Raw genomic sequence first — 19,173 nt, 5'->3', positions numbered from 1 at the left:
TTAGTATAAAACAGAAGGCAATGGCAAGCCACTCCAGTACTCTTGCCTAGAAAATCCCATGGACAGAGGAGCCTGGTGGGCTACAGTCCATGGGGTCGCTACTAGTCGGACAAGACTGAGCGACTTCACTTTCACTTTTCACTTTCATGCATTGGAGAAGGAAATGGCAACCCACTCCAGTGTTCTTGCCTGGAGAATCCCGGGGATGGCAGAGCCTGGTGGGCTGCCGTCTGTGGGGTTGCACAGAGTCGGACAGGACTGCAGCGACTTAGCAGCAGCAGCAGCAGCAGTATAAAACAGTATACCACCTGTAAACCTCATGTTTGGTGCAAGGGCCACAATAGTTAGTTTGAATGAAGTTAAAGTACAAAAAACAGGGTAAAAAAATATGTTATCACTCACTGTATTTTATTTTGGTGATATGTTAATCTATAGACATTGAATTTTCCTTTCCTTCTCTCTGCCTCTAAGTATCTTTCCAAGCCTTTTCTATGTTTCTCTCTTTCCTTTTTATCAATTTTATGAAGTTAAACTTCAACTTGAATATTTAAGGATAGAGCTATAACTTTTTACTGAGGCACTTTAGTATTACAAAAGTACCATGAAAAAACTACCAAGAAACTAATAGTTCTCTGAGTTCAGACTCAGGTCTGGGGATTTTGAGGTTTGAATATTCTATTTCATAATTTCTATTTCTCTTCTGAGATTTCCTTAGAAACATATTTCACTTATGTCTTTGAACTTTTATAGTAGAAATCCTTAAATCTTTGCCTCTTATTTTAGTATCTGGGTTATATGGGGATCATCACCCTGCTTATTTTTTATGAATATGGTTTATATTTTCTACTTTAAAAATATTATTTATATGTCTGGTAATGTGGGATTGTATCCTAGACATTGTGAATGATTTGCTGTGGAGAAGCGACAAAGTACAGCTTATGGGACAAATCTGGCCTATGAATTCTTTTTATAGTTTTAAATGGTTACCTTTCAAATGGTTATACAGATACCTTCAGAAGAGTATTGTTTCTCGGTCAGCAAAACCTAAAGTATTTACTGTGTGGCCTTCAAAGAAAACGTTTGCTGACCCCTGACTCTGGGTTCTTTTGTATTCTCAGAGACAAAAGATTTTGTTTCATTGAGCAATTAACTTTGGTTAAGCTAAAACTCCTGGATCTGGCTTTTGTGTAGTAGGCAGCCACTGAAATCTGCTTGGTGTTTGCCATGTCTGCATGTAGGTCAGGGATCAGTTAAAGAACTGGGTGAATTATATATGCACAAGTTTGGGCTTCTGACCAGGCTCCTCCAGCTCTGTCTTTGATTTTTCAACCACTCAGATTTTGAGTTTCTATTTGAATAATGCCTGCCCTTGGGCAAAAGTCATTAAAAAAATTTCCTAGTTACTCCTCAGTGCCAGTCTCTTCTTCCTAAAGTCAGTTCCTCTTTGGCTTCTGTTGGCTTTGGATCACTCCCCATGTGTTCAGATAGTTGTCCTCCTGTAGTTTGTCTACAGCTTATAGCTGTTAATTGTGGGGAGTGTGGTTTGATAGGAGCCAAGAAGGGAATGGCAATCCACTCCAGTATTCTTGCCTGGAGAATTCCATGAACAGAGGAGCCTGGAGGGCTACAGTCCATGGGGTCGCAGAGAGTCGGACACGATTGAGCAACTCACACTTTCTTTCACTCTGCTATTACCAGAAGCAGAGTTCACTTCAGTTCAGTCGCTCAGTCGTGTCCGACTCTTAGCGACCCCATGAATCACAGCACGCCAGGCCTCCCTGTCCATCATCAACTCCCGGAGTTCACTCAAACTCATGTCCATCGAGTCGGTGATGCCATCCAGCCATCTCATTCTCTGTCGTCCCCTTCTCCCACCCCCAATCCTTCTCAGCATCAGAGTCTTTTCCAGTGAGTCAACTCGTCGCATGAGGTGGCCAGAGTATTGGAGTTTCAGCTTTAGCATCAGTCCTTCCAATGAACACCCAGGACTGATCTCCTTTAGAATGGACTGGTTGGATCTCCTTGCAGTCCAAGGGACTCTCACGAATCTTCTCCAGCACCACAGTTCAAAAGCATCCATTCTTTGGGGATCAGCTTTCTTCACAGTCCAACTCTTACTCGGGGTTAAAACTGTTAGGAAAGTTTTGTGTGTTCTTTGCACTTAGTGTACTAAGTCCCAGTGAGAAGAGTCTGTTACATTGTTTTTACTGTGGTGATAATTTCACAAGGGTATTCTTATGTCAGAAGTTAGTTACCAAATTGTATACCTGAAGTAGTTTATTGTCTGAGTAGACAATAATTGACATATAATACAACAGTAAAGCTTTAAAAATATAATAGAACTGTTGTCTGAATAAAAGCTTTGATTTATTTTTTAAAAGTTTACTGAAGTTTAGTTAATATATAGTGCTGTGTTAATTTCTGCTATACAACAAAGCACCTGTTATATGTATACATACTTGCACATATATATATATATTTTTTTATATATACACACACACTTTTTCAGATTCTTTTTCCATTATGGTTCATCACAGGATATTGAATATAGTTTCAAGAGCTTCAATTTAGGCTTCTTAAATTTTGTAACAAGTAACTAGATTTACTTTATAAATCCATTTCTGTAAGTCATGTTTAACTTAATCTAAATTCCTTTAGCATTAAAAAAACATTAATTCAAAGGATAGCAACTTCACATAACGGTTTTTGGTTGGTAGGAATACTTACCAAAATGAAAGTCTTTCATTTGAAGACTGGGAAGGCCTTTACCTGGAGTTAGCTCCAGAATATTAGAAAGTTGTCAGAGAAGGAAATATGTGGTTATTGGATGGGTTAACCTCATAGACCTCTTGATTCTTCATTGGTCTTTGCATGTCATTAAACCTTCATTAATAACAACTGGAGTTTGTATTTTTCCTGGACACTGAAATTGAAGCTACCCCCTTCTCCTTAAATCTCCTAATGTGTTGTGTTGCGGATTCTTGAAAAATTTATACTGATAATTGGTTTTAGACATTGAAGGTATTGCTGAAAGTTATCTTTAAAAAATGTTAGGACCATTTTCCCCAGAGAGTGTGCTAACATGCTCTGGGATGCTATGGTGAGTGGACAGAGGTGCTGTCGGGTATTTTGAGTGTTTGAGCATAGTGGTACTGGACATTTCTGAACATCTCACAGCTACCAGCTCCGGGCAGTTAGGGTGTTGACATTACATCATACTGCATCCCTTTTGTTTGTGTCATATCTTAGATACTGGTATTTTGACAATTACTATGGTACAAAGCAAGTACTGTATGAAAATCATTTTGGAATAAGAAATAGAGATATCATTGTCTGATATGTGTCTGATTAATTTTGGAGTGCCTAGTAAGCATGCACAATCCATTAGGAGGCAGTTGTGGTTATGTAAGAATGAAATATTTATTTTAAATTGATTTTATTTTTTCAAATGACTTTAAGGTATTAGGACATATATAAACAGTTTTAGGAATTCGTGTAGTCATTACAACCACCCTAGGTGTTTCTTTTAGGCTAGGGGCACTGTGAAGGTTATCTAGTCAGTGAATGTACCATGAACTGAGAAAATATGGGGACTTCTGGATTTGAGAATGCTTTTTATTGCCCAGAATTTTTATATACTTCTTCCTGGTTCAGTCGAGTCATATAAAGTAGAATTCTAGTTGGCAAAGTTTTGGTTATTTAAATTTAATGTCAAACTCTTCTGTGTCATTTTACCTTGAGTATATTTATTTCAGTATGTTAATTTGTTTAACTTAGTAAAGATGATAAACATTTTCTTTGGTTCAGAATCACAGTCCCTCAAAGTCTTTATTAGAGCATTCGTTGTTGTGTAGCCATTAATGGTTTAGGAAGCTACAAAAATGTGTATTAACTTCAAGACATTCTTTAGTGAGTTAATTCAAATGATACATGCTTTATGTCTAGTGATTTATCTGTATCTACATAAAAGCAAAGTATAGTAGATCATGTGGGGGGAATAAAGGTTAATTGAAGATTCTGCCATTTACTCTTTAATTAATAGGTTTTATATTAGAGAATTATGTCATTTTGAAAGTTGAATTTTCTGACAGCTGTTCAGAAATATAGCTGTTAATAGAAGTTGAAGTATACTTTCAAATGAAAAGCTACTTTTTTAAAAGCGTTAATTGGTAATTTATTAAATCTTTTTAGAGACTTAATAGATTTTTCACCCCTTTTCCATAAGATATTTCATTTTAAATATTAATTACACACTTTATATTAGTCTTCTTCATGCTTGAATATTTTCCCTAGAATCTGAATATTTTCCCTAGAATTCCCAATATGTAACTTGGTAACGTCTCCGTTAGTTTTTTTAATTGTTAGGTTTTTGATTTTTTTTTCTCTATTTTTATTGCAGTGTAGTTGATTTATAATATTCAGTTATACCTGTGTGTATTTATATATTTTCCAGATTCTTTTCCCTTATAGGTTATTGCAAAATATTGAGTATAGTTCCCTGTGCTGTACACTAGGTCCTTGTTGGTTACCTGTTTCGTGTATCAGTTCAGTTCAGTCGCTCAGTCATGTCCAGCTCTTTGCGACCCCATGAATCACAGCACGCCAGGCCTCCCTGTCCATCACCAACTCCCGGAGTTCACTCAAACTCACGTCCATTGAATAGGTTTCATGTATAGTAGTGTGTATATGTTAATCCCAAACTCAATTTATCCCTCTTCCCTCCTTTCCCTTTGAGAACCATAAGTTTGTTTTCTATGTCTGTTTCTGTTCTTATCCCTTATATGTGAAATCTAAAGAAAAAGATATGAATGAGCTTAGATACAAAATGGAAAGCACATAGCCTCTCCATCAGTTTTGCTGAAGGCGGTGCCATGATTCTGTTTGGGCGCTTGCTTTCCCTCCATGGCCTGGCCTGCTCTCCCTTTTCTTGGAGTCTCAGTGCCGCTGCCCTCCATTCATTCTTAAATTACAGCTCTTGACTTGCTGCTGAAGTACTTAAACGGAGGGATCATCTTTTTATTCCTTGTTATCTAGCAAGCGCTTAGCCTCCAGCGCACATTCATGTTTGCTGAATGCATGATCGAAGCACACGTTGTCTCCCTTCTTGCTTAACCATATTTTCTCTCTTTATACTCTTTCTTCATGCAGTGCCCTAACCCTTTCTAATATTCAGGCTGGATCGACTGGAAATTGGGGCTGCCACGTCCAGACCAAACGTGGGAACAATACAAGAACCGTGGATATCGTGGTCTTAGAAAGCTCTGCGCAGTACTGTCCTCCCGAGAGGGTGGTGAACAATAAAGGAGACTTCAGGTCGGTGACGTGGAGAGCGCTGAAAGGGGCTGACTTGCCCCAGTTCTTTTTATTCTCAAAGGCATAGATGTGTGTGACTGGTCTCCTGTCTTCAGTAAGAATTTGAGAAATGTATTCACATACATAACCGTGTATATCTAAGGGCTACCCTTAGAACGGTGATTTCAGAATCATTTATGGAGACTAAAAGTAAAAACAGGTGCTATCTCAGATCTATTGATTGAAGAGTCTCTGAAGGTTTAGCCAGAAGTGTTTATTTTTATTTTGTAGTTTTGTTGTAGTAGTTAAGAACCACTACTTCAGGAAACATTTTGGAAATTCCACTCAAATAGTGTGAAATTCAGACAGGTTAACAGCATTTCCTGTTTCTAAGGGGCTTTTTTGGATGGCCTTTGGAAGGTTTTGTTGTGTTAATTTAAACTGCAGACAGTTGGTGGACATTGTACTTAGCAGAAACACAGACCCAATTTCCCTCCCCTGTTTGGTTCTTCTAGCAATTAAACAAGGGGACTTTGAGAAATGAAAGCTGTTGGGTGGCCTGAAAGCTGGGAAGCCACTAGTGTTGGACTATGTTAGGATAAGCAGATTGAGTTAAATGCTGTGTTTTTTTTTTTTTTTTTAATGGAAAGTTTAGAATTTGTGAGTGGTAGCAACTTTTACTTTAGACTCCCCTTACTTTCAAAACTGCTTTAAAACATTATCTTTAAACTTATTATTTATCTAAAATGCTTTATGTACAGGATTTTAATAATCAGTTTATAGTTAATATAAATGAAGGGAAATATGTAGCTCTTTAAAGCAGCATAGAGATTTTTGAATACACAGTTTACACTGTGTGATTGGTGTTATTGCTGCCTTGTGGTTATACATCTGATTTTTAAGGATAAGAAAAAGAACTCTTTGTTGTTATTCTTTCAAGTCCAAGGTGAAGAAGCAATAACAACCTTAGCTCAGCTAGTTCTTCATTGATTTTTTTTTTTAAATTGCTTTTTGACTTTCCTTTCTCCTCCCCCATTTAAAATTTTTCTGGATATGAGTGTGTGGAAATCATAATTTATTGTGGCCAACAGATAAGTCTTTTATGTGCATTAACTGTTAACTTGTAATATTTATACAGTATGCTTTGAAGTGAAATAGATACCATTTGTTAATTTTGTTACATTCAGTGCCTTTATTAAATAATCATAGTATATTTTCTATCTATGGTGTATTATCTGTCATTACTTGTAGTTTTGGAGTGTTTTCATTTTTAAAAATAGAAGAAGAATCTGTTTAACTGACTAATGAATTATTTATCTTTGACACTCCTTAAGATATAATACAGTTAGAACTTCCACTGCATTAATAAGATTTAGTTTAGCATTGCTTGATCTATGTTTTTATACAGTTTTTGATAATGCATTGCATTTTGGTGTGGCTGATATTATGATTTAGAAGTTCATATATTGTAAATCATCTGTAGCTTTTATTAAATACGTTATTTTCATTCCCAGTTTTGGAGAAATAGAGCTCAAATAACAGATTTCTCCCAGTCCAGTTAGTGCTGTTTTCACGCCAGCAGGTTGGTGTAGTCACTTGCACAGTACCTATGCAATTTATCTGGGCTTCACTCAGATAAATTCAGTTGTATATGTTATTGGATGTTTTCAAGACCACCCCCAAGTGCAAAAGTTTGTTGAAAGGACTTACAGGACTCTGCATACAGCTGTGGTCACAGCTCAGATATAGTGATGCAGTAATATACCAAGCCGGATAATAAGGGGAAAAGACACAGATGGATTCTGGAGCGATCAATGTGTAAGTTCTTGATTATCTCTGCCTCCCAGGAGGCTCATGCAGAGCCTACCCCTCCTCCAGCCTTGAAAAAGCAGCAGCCTCTGTATAGTGCTTCTGCCCAGGGAAGCCCATGGAGTCTCAACATCCAAAACTCCTGTTGGGAATGTTCATAAAGGCAACCTCTGTCTATCTCATTCCAAAACTTCAGGCCCCCAGGCGCACACCATATGGCTTCCCCAGACCGTCTAGGTAAAGTCAGTCACTCTTATCAAACTGTGAACACAAAAAGCCCCAAATTCCTGGGCGCCACCAAAGGGCCAGCATTGCAGGCAGGCCTCTCTAAGGATGGCAGTCCTTTCTGCAAGTATACTAACTCTCTTTCTGTGAAAGGCCAAATTCTATTCATATTGGAAAAATTTCTGACCTTATATACCTAATGGTTATATAAGCCAACAATACAGTAACAGTAATTAAAGAAACATAAGACCATTTGGTGCACCATTTTTCTTTTCTGCTTGAAAGAATAACAACAAAGAGTATTTAGGAAAATATTCTGTTATGGCATTAAAATTTATTCAGCTGATACCTTACAATGATTTTAGTTCATTTTAACATTTTTGTTTTTGTCTTTATCGTTAAAGGAGTTCTGTTTCTTCTTGATTTTCCTCTGATTCTGTGTGACATGTCCTGATCCTTGATTTTCCCCTGCTGTTAACTTGTGTCAGTGTGGCTTCTCTCATGTCTTCGCCTCTCTAGGTGGCCCAGAACACTGGCGGGCATCACCGCATATCTGCAGTGTACTCGGAACGCCCACGGCAGTGGAATCTACCCTGGGAACACACAGGATGAGAGAAAGGCTTGGCGCAGATGTGATCGAGGTGGCTTTTGGGCGGATGATGATTATTCTCGCTGCCAGTATGCGAACGATGTCACTCGAGTTCTTTATATGTTTAATCAGGTACCTGGAAAGTCTTCAGATCTGCTGAGGTTGCTAATAAGACGTGGTGCTACACTAAATACATACGTTTTTTCTGCTACTAGTAAAGCGTAAGGATTTGGTGTCTACTTTCATGGACTGTGTCTTCAGGATCAGACCTGTTCTTCTCAACCAGTATTCAAGGCCCTCTCTGGCATTACTCTTCCTTTCCAGGCATGGCCTGGCTTTATGCCCTTGCTTGAATAACTTGTCATCTGTATCCCCAAACAGAATCCCAACCATTCTTCAAGAGCACCTGGGAGCCCCTCTTCAGTTCCTTTTATAATCCCTTTGTCACAGGAGATCCCTTGTTGTGCTTGTCCTTTTGGTATGCCTTTTCTCACCTCTGCTTCCATTTCTTTTTTAAAACCTTAGCCGATTATAAGCAGCTGGCAGGTGGTTTCTTTTACACATTTTCTTACGGTTCTTTGCACCTGATATACACTTTAGAAATGGTTGGTGCTGAGTTGTGTTTAAGTCAATAATAAACAAATGTAGAACATTACAGGCCGTGCATGGCAGTACAGATAAGTGCTAAATAAGTGGTTCAAAGTCCCAGGTGGCAGGAGTTCCAGGTGGCAGGCGATACTGATCCCTCCTGGCTGGACTACTTGGGAAAGGTGTTTCTGGGCAATTGGAATTGAGTATATATAGGATTTGGATAGATAGAGATGAAGAGATGGTGCAGGCCCCTTCCCTGATTTTTCTTTTTCTTTTTAAACTTTTAACTTTGTTTATGTTTATCGTTTGGCCGTGCTGTAGCATGTTAGATCTTAGTTCCCTGACCAGAGATCAAACCCACATCCCCTGCACTAAAAGCACAGTCTTAACCACTGGACCACCAGGGAAGTCCCTCCCTGATGTGTTTTTATGTATTGGTTTATTTCATTCTAAGTTAAAAAAAGATAATTCCTTCAGTTAGTTTCCAATAAAATTTCTCTCCTCAGTTTTGGAAACAGCATTTTAGGAAGGTCATAGTGAATCAGTGATAAAGAATTTTGAATTTGCCCTGTTTTGAAATGCAAAGGTAAGATGCAATGTGGGAGACGTGAGTTCGATCCCTGGGTTGGGAAGATCCCCTGGAGAAGGGAAAGGCTACCCACTCAAGTATTCTGGCCTGGAGAATTCCATGGGCTATACAGTCCATGGTGTCACAAAGAGTCGGACACGACTCAGCGACTTTCACTTCACTTGCTAAATACTTCCTTTTTGCCTTTTTAATACAGATGCCCCTCAATCTTACCAACGCTGTGGCTACAGCCAGACAATTATTAGCTTACACTGTGGAAGCAGCCAACTTTTCGGACAAGATGGATGTTATATTTGTGGCTGAAATGATAGAGAAATTTGGAAGATTTACCAAAGAGGAAAAATCAAAAGAGGTATTTTCTGGTTCACATTTGTAGCATATAGTATGTCAGCAAATGGTCGTGTGATAGAGCTGACTCTCTATTTTTAAAGCCTATTTATGTTTGCTATGTTTGAACTAAATATACCTTTTAATTTCCAAAATTGTCATTGAGAAACCTATGCTCCATCTATCATGGGGACTTGTTGGGAGGAGTAGAGGTGGATTGTTAGTTCTTGGAAATAAGGTACCATGGTAGGGCAGAACCAGCCTGTGAGAAAGCAGCTTTTTCTGCATCCATGGTGTGTGTGAGTCGGGCTGCATCTCTCAGGCTTCCTGGGATTTCCCTTCTCCCCACTGGTGTGTTTTCATCCTTCTTTGTTTTTTTTAAATCACCATTTAAATTTATTGGTTGAAGAAATCTTTGTATGTTTAACAATTTACAGTGTTCAGAAAGTAGAATCTTTTTTATTCTTCTATTTTTTAAATTTAATTTTAAATTAGAGGATAATTACAATATTGTGATGGTTTCTGCCATACATCAACATGAATCAGTCATATGTATAGATATGTCCCCTTCTTCTTAAAACTCCCTCCCACCCTCTGACCCACCCCACCTTTCTAGGTTGTCACGGAACACTGGCTTTGGGTTCCCTGTGTCATACAACAAATTCCCACTTGTTCATCCTTCTTAATGGGAGTTTTAGTTCCCTAGATCTTGGGTTAAATTGCTTTGTGTTAATTGTTAAAAGAAAATGTAAGACTATTTTAGCACTTTTAAAATAAAATTCCAAATGACTAAGATACATGAGGCATGAATATTTAGTGACTTTGAAAAGGGATCATGTTAAAGCTATGATATTCCTGTCCACATGATACCCTTTAGGGGAAGACATTGACAGCTACTGTTTTCAGAATGAGTGAGCAGCAAATAATGTTTTGAATAAGTTTTTAGCTGCAGATTAACATATTCTTAAACTTTATTTCCAGCCAAGTGAGAGCTTTATATAAACTGTTTCTCTTGTGATGGAATCACATAAAAATGAATTTTTGAGCTAGAATAAACATAGATTAGGTCATACACTGAAGCCTAAAGAAAATTAAATTATTTCTCTAAGGTTTTAGAGCTAAATTATGCAGGGCTGAAAACAACCCAAGAACTTTGGCTGTGTAATCCAGCAGTTTTCTACTGTATCACACTTACTTTCTAGAAGAGCTTTGCTCTGTCATGGTATTCCAAAAGTACTGGGGGGAAAACACTGAACTAAACAAAGTCTTAATGTATTTCTTTGTGTGGGGCATCTCAGATTCATTAATGTGCTAAAAGGTGATACTGGTTTGGCCAAAAAGTTCATTCAGCTTTTTACGCACAGTGGTATGGAAAAACCCAAACGAACTTTTTGCGCAACCCAATAATATCCCTTGTTTCTCTACATAATTTAACCAAGGGAATTTTTTGCATGTGGTATCTATTAATATCTGGCATTTTGGTGATAAGTTTTGAAATTGCAGCCCTAGTATGTTAGGTCCTTGATGCAGTGTAGCTGATAAAGGAAAGAAAATAGTGACTTGTTTATAAATTGGATTCAGGACACCAGACTGCCTAATGATGACATGGCATTTCACCGTTGTTATCTGAACTTCAGACCTTAGTTTCCTAATGAATTGTCCCTTTGCTTGATTGTGTCCATGGGCCATAGCCCGCTTCCCATGATGAATTTTTCTGGTGCTGGGAAGAGCCGTGTGAATCCTGGCTCTGTGGTCATCCTGCTCTCCCTTGTTGATTATAATCACAGGTTAGCTGCCCACATGATTAGAAGTCATTCATGGAGGCTGGATGTTTCAGGTCACTAGAGTAATTGGAATGGCATTTGAAATTTGGACATAGGAAAAGGTCCTACCATCATGTGATAGACCAAAGTTTATCCCCTTGGCTGCCCTGTTCTGGTGTGAGGGACTTCTGTACACCCCCCAGCTCGGGAGCAGCAGTGTGGTGCCCTGAGGTGTACGTTTCATTGTGTTGCTGCTGTGTGGGAAGAATGGTCTGAATCTTTGTTGCTTTGTCATGTTCTTAGGGGGAAGCATCTTGGTGAAGACTGGAAGTGGACCTGGTTTGTAACCATGGACCCTTTATTTTTAAAATAAGACATGATGCTTGCCCTGTTTAACTTGCAGAGTTTACGCAAGTGAGAAAATATAGGTGAAACTATTTTCATCATTGCAAAGCTAGGATATACTTTTTATCGGGTTAGGAAATGAGCGTTCTTTTTTGTGCGTGTAAGGAATTTTCATTTATTTATTTATTTTAATTGAAGTTGAGTTGATGTGTAATACTGTATGTTATAGATGAACAACATGCAGTTGCAGTTCAGTCGCTCAGTCGTGTCCTCTTCTTTGCAACCCCACTGACTGCAGCATGCCAGGCTTCCCTGTCTATCACCAACTCCTGGAGCTTGCTCAGACTCATGTCCCTCAAGTCAGTTATGCCATCCAAACATCTCATTCTCTGTCGTCCCCTTCTCTTGCCTTCAATCTTTCCCAGCATCAGAGTCTTTTCCAGTGAGTCAGTTCTTTGCATCAGGTGGCCAACATACTGGAGCTTCAACTTCATCAGTCCTTCCAATGAATATTCAGGACCGATTTTCTTTGGGATTGACTGGTTTGATCTTCTTGCAGTTCAAGGGACTCAAAAGAGTCCTCTCCAACACCACAGTTCAAAAGCATCAAGTCTTTGGCACTCAGTTTTCTTTATGTACAACTCTCACATCCATACATGACTACTGGAAAAACCATAGCTTTGACTATACGGACCTTTGTTGTATATATACAACATAGCCAGTCACAATTTCTTTTTTTTAATTTATTTATTTTAATTGGAGGATAATTACAATATTGTGATGACTTTTGCCATATATCAACATAAATCAGCCAGGGGCATACACATGTCCCTTCTGAAAAGTAACATTCTTATGATCTCAGAAGCTTAGAGACAAGTCCTTTAAAAAAAAAAATCACCAGACTGCTTTAGTTACTTATCTAAAAACTTACTTTGAAGGAGATTGTCGTCACTTTCACTGACTGACATAGAAGGTGAAATTTTAACTATCTTTGGAAACAAATGATGGCAACCTGTTAATTATAAATAGAAAAAACAGAAAATTATTCAGGATTGAACAATTGAGATATAAATGTAGTATTACCTTTGATGCAGTGACAGACATTTGATTCTTTGGAAGCTTAAAATTGCAGGCCAGAGCTTTCCCTGCCTATTGCTATGTTAAGAAGAAATCATAAGGCTTAAGGGCTCCATTTTAAGTTAATTAACACTGCATAAAATTATGCTAAGGTATCTTAAAATGCCTATAGCATAATTGGACAATTAAATTGATTTTTGTATTATATCCAGAAAGTTGTTGTGCTGTGGATTTTTTTCATAAACAACCTGTGATTGAGTCTAGGCAACACAAGCTGGTACTCGTGTTGTCTTCGGGTGGGTGCTGAAAACTATCAAATTGCCAGATCTAAATGAGGTATTTACCAGGGTCTTTTAAAAAGAGCTGAAGGTTATCTGTCAGACAGTGTGTTCCATATTTACTGTAGTGGTTTCTCTTATGAAAACAAACATATATCCATTTTAAAAGATGAGAACATCTATGAAGATTAGAGTTAGTTAGGTGTTATGGTTTTCTTACTGTGCTCCAATTTTAAATATGTAAGGCGTGCACCTCACATTTTTATGTATAGAATTTTTAAAATTTAAAGTTCTTTCATTTATTCACTTTAAGGTATAATCACATCTGTACTGGCGAGTTTCTTTTTTATTTTGAATATTTTTAATATTTTTTTTCCTTGTTCTTACTTGTCAGACTTCCTGATATTGTTAACATTTTCAAAAACCCAGCCTCTGACTTTTTGATCCTTCTGAGAACATGGTTTCTCAAACTTGCATGGGGCCCATGATTGGTACCAGGTTCCGGGTGAGGGAAGCCTGAGGATTCGCGTTTCCACTAAATTCCAGGGGATACTGGGCAACATCTTTGGCACAGACTTTGAGCACCACTGTGAAGTGAAATGAAGTGAAAGTTGCTCAGTCATGTCCGACTCTTTGCAACCCCATGGACTGTACTCCATGGAATTCTCCAGGCCAGAATACTGGAGTGGGTAGCCTTTCTGTTCTCTAGGGGATCTTCCCAACCCAGGGATCGAACCCAGGTCTCCCACATTGAGGACCACTGTAATATATTTCTTTTCTATCCTTGAGTGAGTGAGTGAAGTCGCTCAGTCATGTCCGACTCTTTGCGACCCCATGGACTGTAGCCCACCAGGCTCCTGTATCCATGGGATTTTCTAGGCAATAGTACTGGAGTGGATTGCCATTTCCGTCTCCAGGGGATCTTCCCGACCCAGGGATTGAACCTTTGTCTCCTGCATTGCAGACAGATGCTTTACCGTCTGAGCCACCAGGGAATTATACCTCTTTTTAAAAAAATGTTCTCTTTGGGTTTAACTTTTTAAAAACTTTTCAGATACTTTTTTTTTTAATTAGAAAATTCCTAAAGTGTAGGAGAAAGAATATTATTATTAACACTTTTGTTTTACCTTTCACTGAGTTTCAACAATTTTCAGTCTTGCTTCATCTCTCCTATCCACTCATTTTATGTTTTCTGTCCCTCCTTCCTTCTCTCTTTCCCTCTTTCCTGTGTCTCTGTCTTACTCTGTGTCTGTCTGTCTTTCAGTGCGGTAACATTTAAGAGCACATTTTAGGTGTCATATTTCATCCATAATTTTTTTTTAAATTGTAAGGAACTTTATCAGTTTTCCTTGATTATTATTATTTTTTATAAATGTGGACCTTGTGTCTGGTTTCCTTATGAAATTCATTTGTATAATTTTCTAGTTGATTTTGTGGGATTTTTCTAGACAGATGGTTTTGTCCGTAGACAGTAGATAACAGTTGGTTTGTCTGTTCCTGTATAAAATACATCCTGTTTTTCTGGTTATACATTGGTGAGGACTTCCAGAACTGTGCTGATGTGTGTTGATGACTAGTGGTCTTCATAAGAATGGTATGATGTGTCATTATTATGACATGATATATGGTATGATGTGATACTTATGTGCTTCTGCTAGTGCAGAAGGGTGCTGGGGGAGCTATATCAGTGTTAGAGGGTCACATTGGAAGTAGTTCTCAGCTTGAGGCTTCTCAGACCACACAAAAAATGAGAACTCTGTTCTCAGTCCTGTGTGAAGGTCGACTTGTGTTGACAGATTGACAGGGAAGAGATTTTTTTACCTCCTACCTTGGGCCAAAGTCAAGATGGTTAAGTTTCAAGTTTCCTTGTGATTCCCTTCCTTCCAGGAGGCTAGTTTAATGCTGGTTGGCCCTGACCCTGCTGGTGTCCCCTTTGGCTTATCAGCTTTATGCTGTGGTTTTCTCCTGTTATCCTGTGTTGGCAGGGCCTGGGTCTTGCACAGAAGTCAAAGCATAGTCTGTGGTCAGCTGAACTCGACCTCAGAGCTCTTGGGATTCCTGTTGTTTTGCTGTTGGTTTCTTGTGGAGCCTTTGTTTTCTGAATGGTCAGTGGTGCATTTAAAAGGTAACTTTTTTTCCTTTACCATTTTTCACTTTTATCAGAATTGTCCATAGTACTTAGTCCTCCATACTTCCAGAAAGGGAGATGCATGTACATTTTTGTCATCGGAAAAAACAAGATCTGCTTCCAGTGGGAGAGTTGGAGGGATTATAGAAGTTAAGCCTTTCCGTTTGTTGTGAAGGTATGGCTGAGGGTGTTGCACATTTCACTTGGTATCTAAAATTCTAAGAGTTTTCTTTATGAAAGTGACTGTCTACTTGGAGGAAATATTCTCCTTTTCGTTAATAATTGACCAGTTGTTTTCACTGCCTTGACTAGAAACATGTCAAGAATCAGTTTTCCCCCAGTCTCATTAACTCTGCCATTGATGTGTATTTTAACTTACTTGAGTCTTTTTAAGCCTGTATTTCCCACCAGGACTTCCCTGGTGGCTCAGACAGTCAAGAATCTGCCTATAATCCAGGAGACCATGGTTCTGTCCCTGGGTCGCGAAGTATGTTAAAATGGTATTTTACACTCCAGTATTCTTGCCTAGAGAATTCCGTGGACAGAGCAGCCTGGCAGGCTACAGTTTGTGAGGTTGCAAAGAGTTGGACATGACTGAGTGACTAAACACTTTCTCACTCTCTATGTATGTTTTAATTTAAAAAGAATTATCTTTTAAACTTTGTTAGGCTACTTCAGATACTTTCTGTAAGGCACTAGAGAATAAATGCAACTTTCATTCCCTGTGGCATTATTTTCAGTCTTTTCCCTTTCCCTCTTGTTTTCCCATTGTCATCCTCTTTGCTTTTGTGCCAGAGTGACATCAGAGCTTTCATCTTTGCCATAGTCCTGATGATCATCACATTTGGACCTTTCGAACACTGACTACTTATCAAACTGAGCAGCGTTCAGTGGGGTCCCCAGGCCCTCAAGATGCTGAAGCTGGTTAATGTTGCCATAAACACACTCTTAAAAGCTGACTTTCAGAACAGAACAATTCCTTCATTAAAGTAATCAGGGCAATATAGCGTACTTTGAGATGGGAATGATATCAATACAGTTATTTATAATTAGGAAAAACCATGAAGTTTACTTGAACTAAAATAATGACATCAACTGAGTTATTATTTAGTCGAGATTGAACTGTGTGTCAGTTCTGTACTTTCCATCTGCATCTCAGCTGTCCCCAGGCAACTTCTCAGCGTACTGCCCTGTATGCTGCTGCTGCTAAGTCACTTCAGTCGTGTCCAACTCTGTGTGACCCCATAGATGGCAGCCCACCAGGCTCCCCCGTCCCTGGGATTCTCCAGGCAAGAACACTGGAGTGGGTTGCCATTTCCTTCTCCAATGTGTGAAAGTGAAGTCACTCAGTCGTGTCTGACCCTCAGTGACCCCACGGACTACAGCCTACCAGGCTCCTCCATCCATGGGATTCTCCAGGCAAGAGTACTGGAGTGGCTTGCCGTTGCCTTCTCTGGCCCTGTGGTATATGTGTCTCTAATTCTTGCTTCTCTGGTTATTAGAATTGCGGAGGTACTGCCTGCTGACTTTGTGCTTGAAACAAGAATGTGGGAAGGGGCCTAGATTTCTTGGTTTTTCTCAAAAACTGTATGAATTGCTTAATGAAGATATTTGCCTTCTCTTCTCTCTCTCTGTCTTTCTTAAAGAAAGACTGTTTTCATAGGGTTCTTGGTCTCATTTTGCAAATGGGCGAACAGAGACTTAGGATAAATAATTTGCTATGGACATTCAACTTGTAAGGGATGGTTGAACTCTTAACCCAGGAGAACTTAACTCTAAGGCACATAAGCATTCTTGCTGCAGTGTTATTTTATACTCCTGTTACATTAAAATCAAATACCATCAGTTCAGCTCAGTTCAGTTTAGTTGCTCAGTCGTGACCGACTCTTTGAGACCCCATGAATCACAGCACGCCAGTCCTCCCTGTCCATCACCAACTCCCAGAGTTCACTCAAACTCATGTCCATCGAGTCGTTGATGCCATCTAGCCATCTCATTCTCTGTCATCCCCGTCTCCTCCCGCCCCCAATCCTTCCCAGCATCAGAGTCTTTTCCAGTGAGTCAACTTGTGGCATGAGGTGGCCAAAGTATTGGAGTTTCAGCTTTAGCATCAGTCCTTCCAATGAACACCCAGGATTGATCTCCTTTAGAATGGACTGTTTGGATCTCCTTGCAGTCCAAGGGACTCTCAAGAGTCTTCTCCAGCACCATAGATCAAAAGCATTAATTCTTCGGCGATCAGCTTTCTTCACAATCCAAATCTCACATCCATACATGACCACGGGAAAAACCATAGCCTTGACTAGACGGACCTTGGTTGACAAGTAATGTCTCTGCTTTTTAATATACTATCTAGGTTGGTCATAACTTTCCTTCCAAGGAGTAAGCATCTTTTAATTTCATGGCTGCAATCAGCATCTGCAGTTGAGTTTATTGTGTATTGTGTGTTTCGTGAACCAGCATCACAAATTCATGAAATTTACAGGTAATTTTAATCTAGTTTTGCCCGGGATTGCAAACATAAATATTGAAAAGAGTATGAAATATTCTGCCTCTCACTACAGATGACATTTAATGGTTTCATTGTTATTAATGTGGCATTTTCATTTCTTTACCCTTTTATCTTGGATGAAGTATGTTCACAATGTTTTCATTTGATCCTCACCCTTTGGTATGACAGATGGCAGAGCAGGTGCATGACTCCTCCGACCCTTCCATGGCTGGCGTAGCCTTCAGGGAATGCGGTTGAAGAGAAATACGGTGCTTCCCAACCATTGGTTGCAGTTATTAAACTGTACCTGTGTGTCACATTTCAGGGATGCTTTTTTAATCCAGTGTAATTTTTCATGTGCTATTATCCTTTTTGTGTCCTTTTTTTTCCACCATGAAGCATTTAGAACTACTTCTATAACCAATCTCCAGAAGCATGCAGTGTTTCATGATTGATATAGGGGATATTTTGGCTACAAAACAGTTTCTTTAATTCATAGCCATTTATAATGAAATAATGGGGGTAAAAAAAAAGCTTATCCACAGCTAAGACAACCACTTTTATTAGCTCTATACCTTCTTACAGATACTACTTCTTCTTCTTCTTCTTTTTTTCTTTTTTTTTACAGTTATTGACACATATCAAATTCCTTGGCTGGCATTATCTAGTGACCCATAGCTGTAGTTCCTTGATTAAAAAATAAACAGCTTTTCAAAAGAGATGATGTATCAGTTAGGTCTCATGTTGGATTTTCATAAAGCCTATACATGTAGAACTTGTAAAGAAATTTCCAAACTAGTTGTAAAATTGCTGATTTTTTGAATATTTCATAAATATTTGAGGAGTACCTTGGAGGAGAATTGGTATTTTCTTGTATTTTATCTTTTAAATTTTTGCAGACAATGGCCATTTCTTTTCTGATAGTTATAGAACATATCATACAGTATCATCTCTTGTTTATTTTTGTATACAGTTTTGAAAATACAAACTTGAAAGGTATTTTTTTGGGCTCCAAAATCACTGCGGATGCTGATTGCAGCCATGAAATTAAAAGACGCTTACTCCTTGGTAGGAAAGTTATGACCAACCTAGATAGTATATTAAAAAGCAGAGACATTACTTTGCCAACCAAGGTCCGTCTAGTCAAGGCTATGGTTTTTCCCGTGGTCATGTATGGATGTGAGAGTTGGACTGTGAAGAAAGCTGATCACCGTAGAATTGATGCTTTTGAACTGTGGTGTTGGAGAAGACTCTTGAGAGTCCCTTGGACTGCAAGGAGATCCAAACAGTCCATTCTAAAGGAGATCGATCCTGGGTGTTCATTGGAAGGACTGATGCTAAAGCTGAAACTCCAATACTTTGGCCACCTCATGCGACGAGTTGACTCACTGGAAAAGACTCTGATGCTGGGAAGGATTGGGGGCAGGAGAAGAAGGGGACAGCAGAGAATGAGATGGCTGGATGGCATCACTAACTCGATGGCCATTAGTTTGAGTGAACTCTGGGAGTTGGTGATGGATGGGGAGGCCTGGCGTGCTGTGATTCATGGGGTCACAGAGAGTCGGACACGACTGAGCGACTGAACTGAAGAATAAGAGGTAAAAATGTAACCAAATTCTCTAGCTTCTCTGAATTGCCATTAAGAGGTTGTAGTTATTGTTCCCGGAGA

At 38.9% G+C, this 19,173-nt stretch overlaps 1 protein-coding gene across 3 annotated transcripts in view; it reads left to right on the top strand.

Moving 5' to 3' along the window:
- Window positions 1-19,173, top strand: part of ADGRA3 (adhesion G protein-coupled receptor A3) — a 138,916-nt gene that overhangs the window by 69,927 nt on the left and 49,816 nt on the right. For all 3 annotated transcript variants that reach the window (XM_088836263.1, XM_055433952.2, XM_055433955.2), the window contains 3 exons: window positions 5,149-5,313; window positions 7,846-8,047; window positions 9,292-9,447. In XM_088836263.1, coding sequence (XP_088692389.1) covers window positions 5,149-5,313; window positions 7,846-8,047; window positions 9,292-9,447 — 523 coding nt within the window. The remainder of the gene's footprint in view (window positions 1-5,148; window positions 5,314-7,845; window positions 8,048-9,291; window positions 9,448-19,173) is intronic.

The sequence above is a fragment of the Moschus berezovskii genome, chromosome 5, assembly GCF_049115385.1.
Source record: "Moschus berezovskii isolate FMDL1 chromosome 5, NW_MosBer_1.0, whole genome shotgun sequence".
NCBI classification, from domain to species: domain Eukaryota; kingdom Metazoa; phylum Chordata; class Mammalia; order Artiodactyla; family Moschidae; genus Moschus; species Moschus berezovskii.
This window is presented reverse-complemented; position numbering and strand designations above follow the sequence as displayed.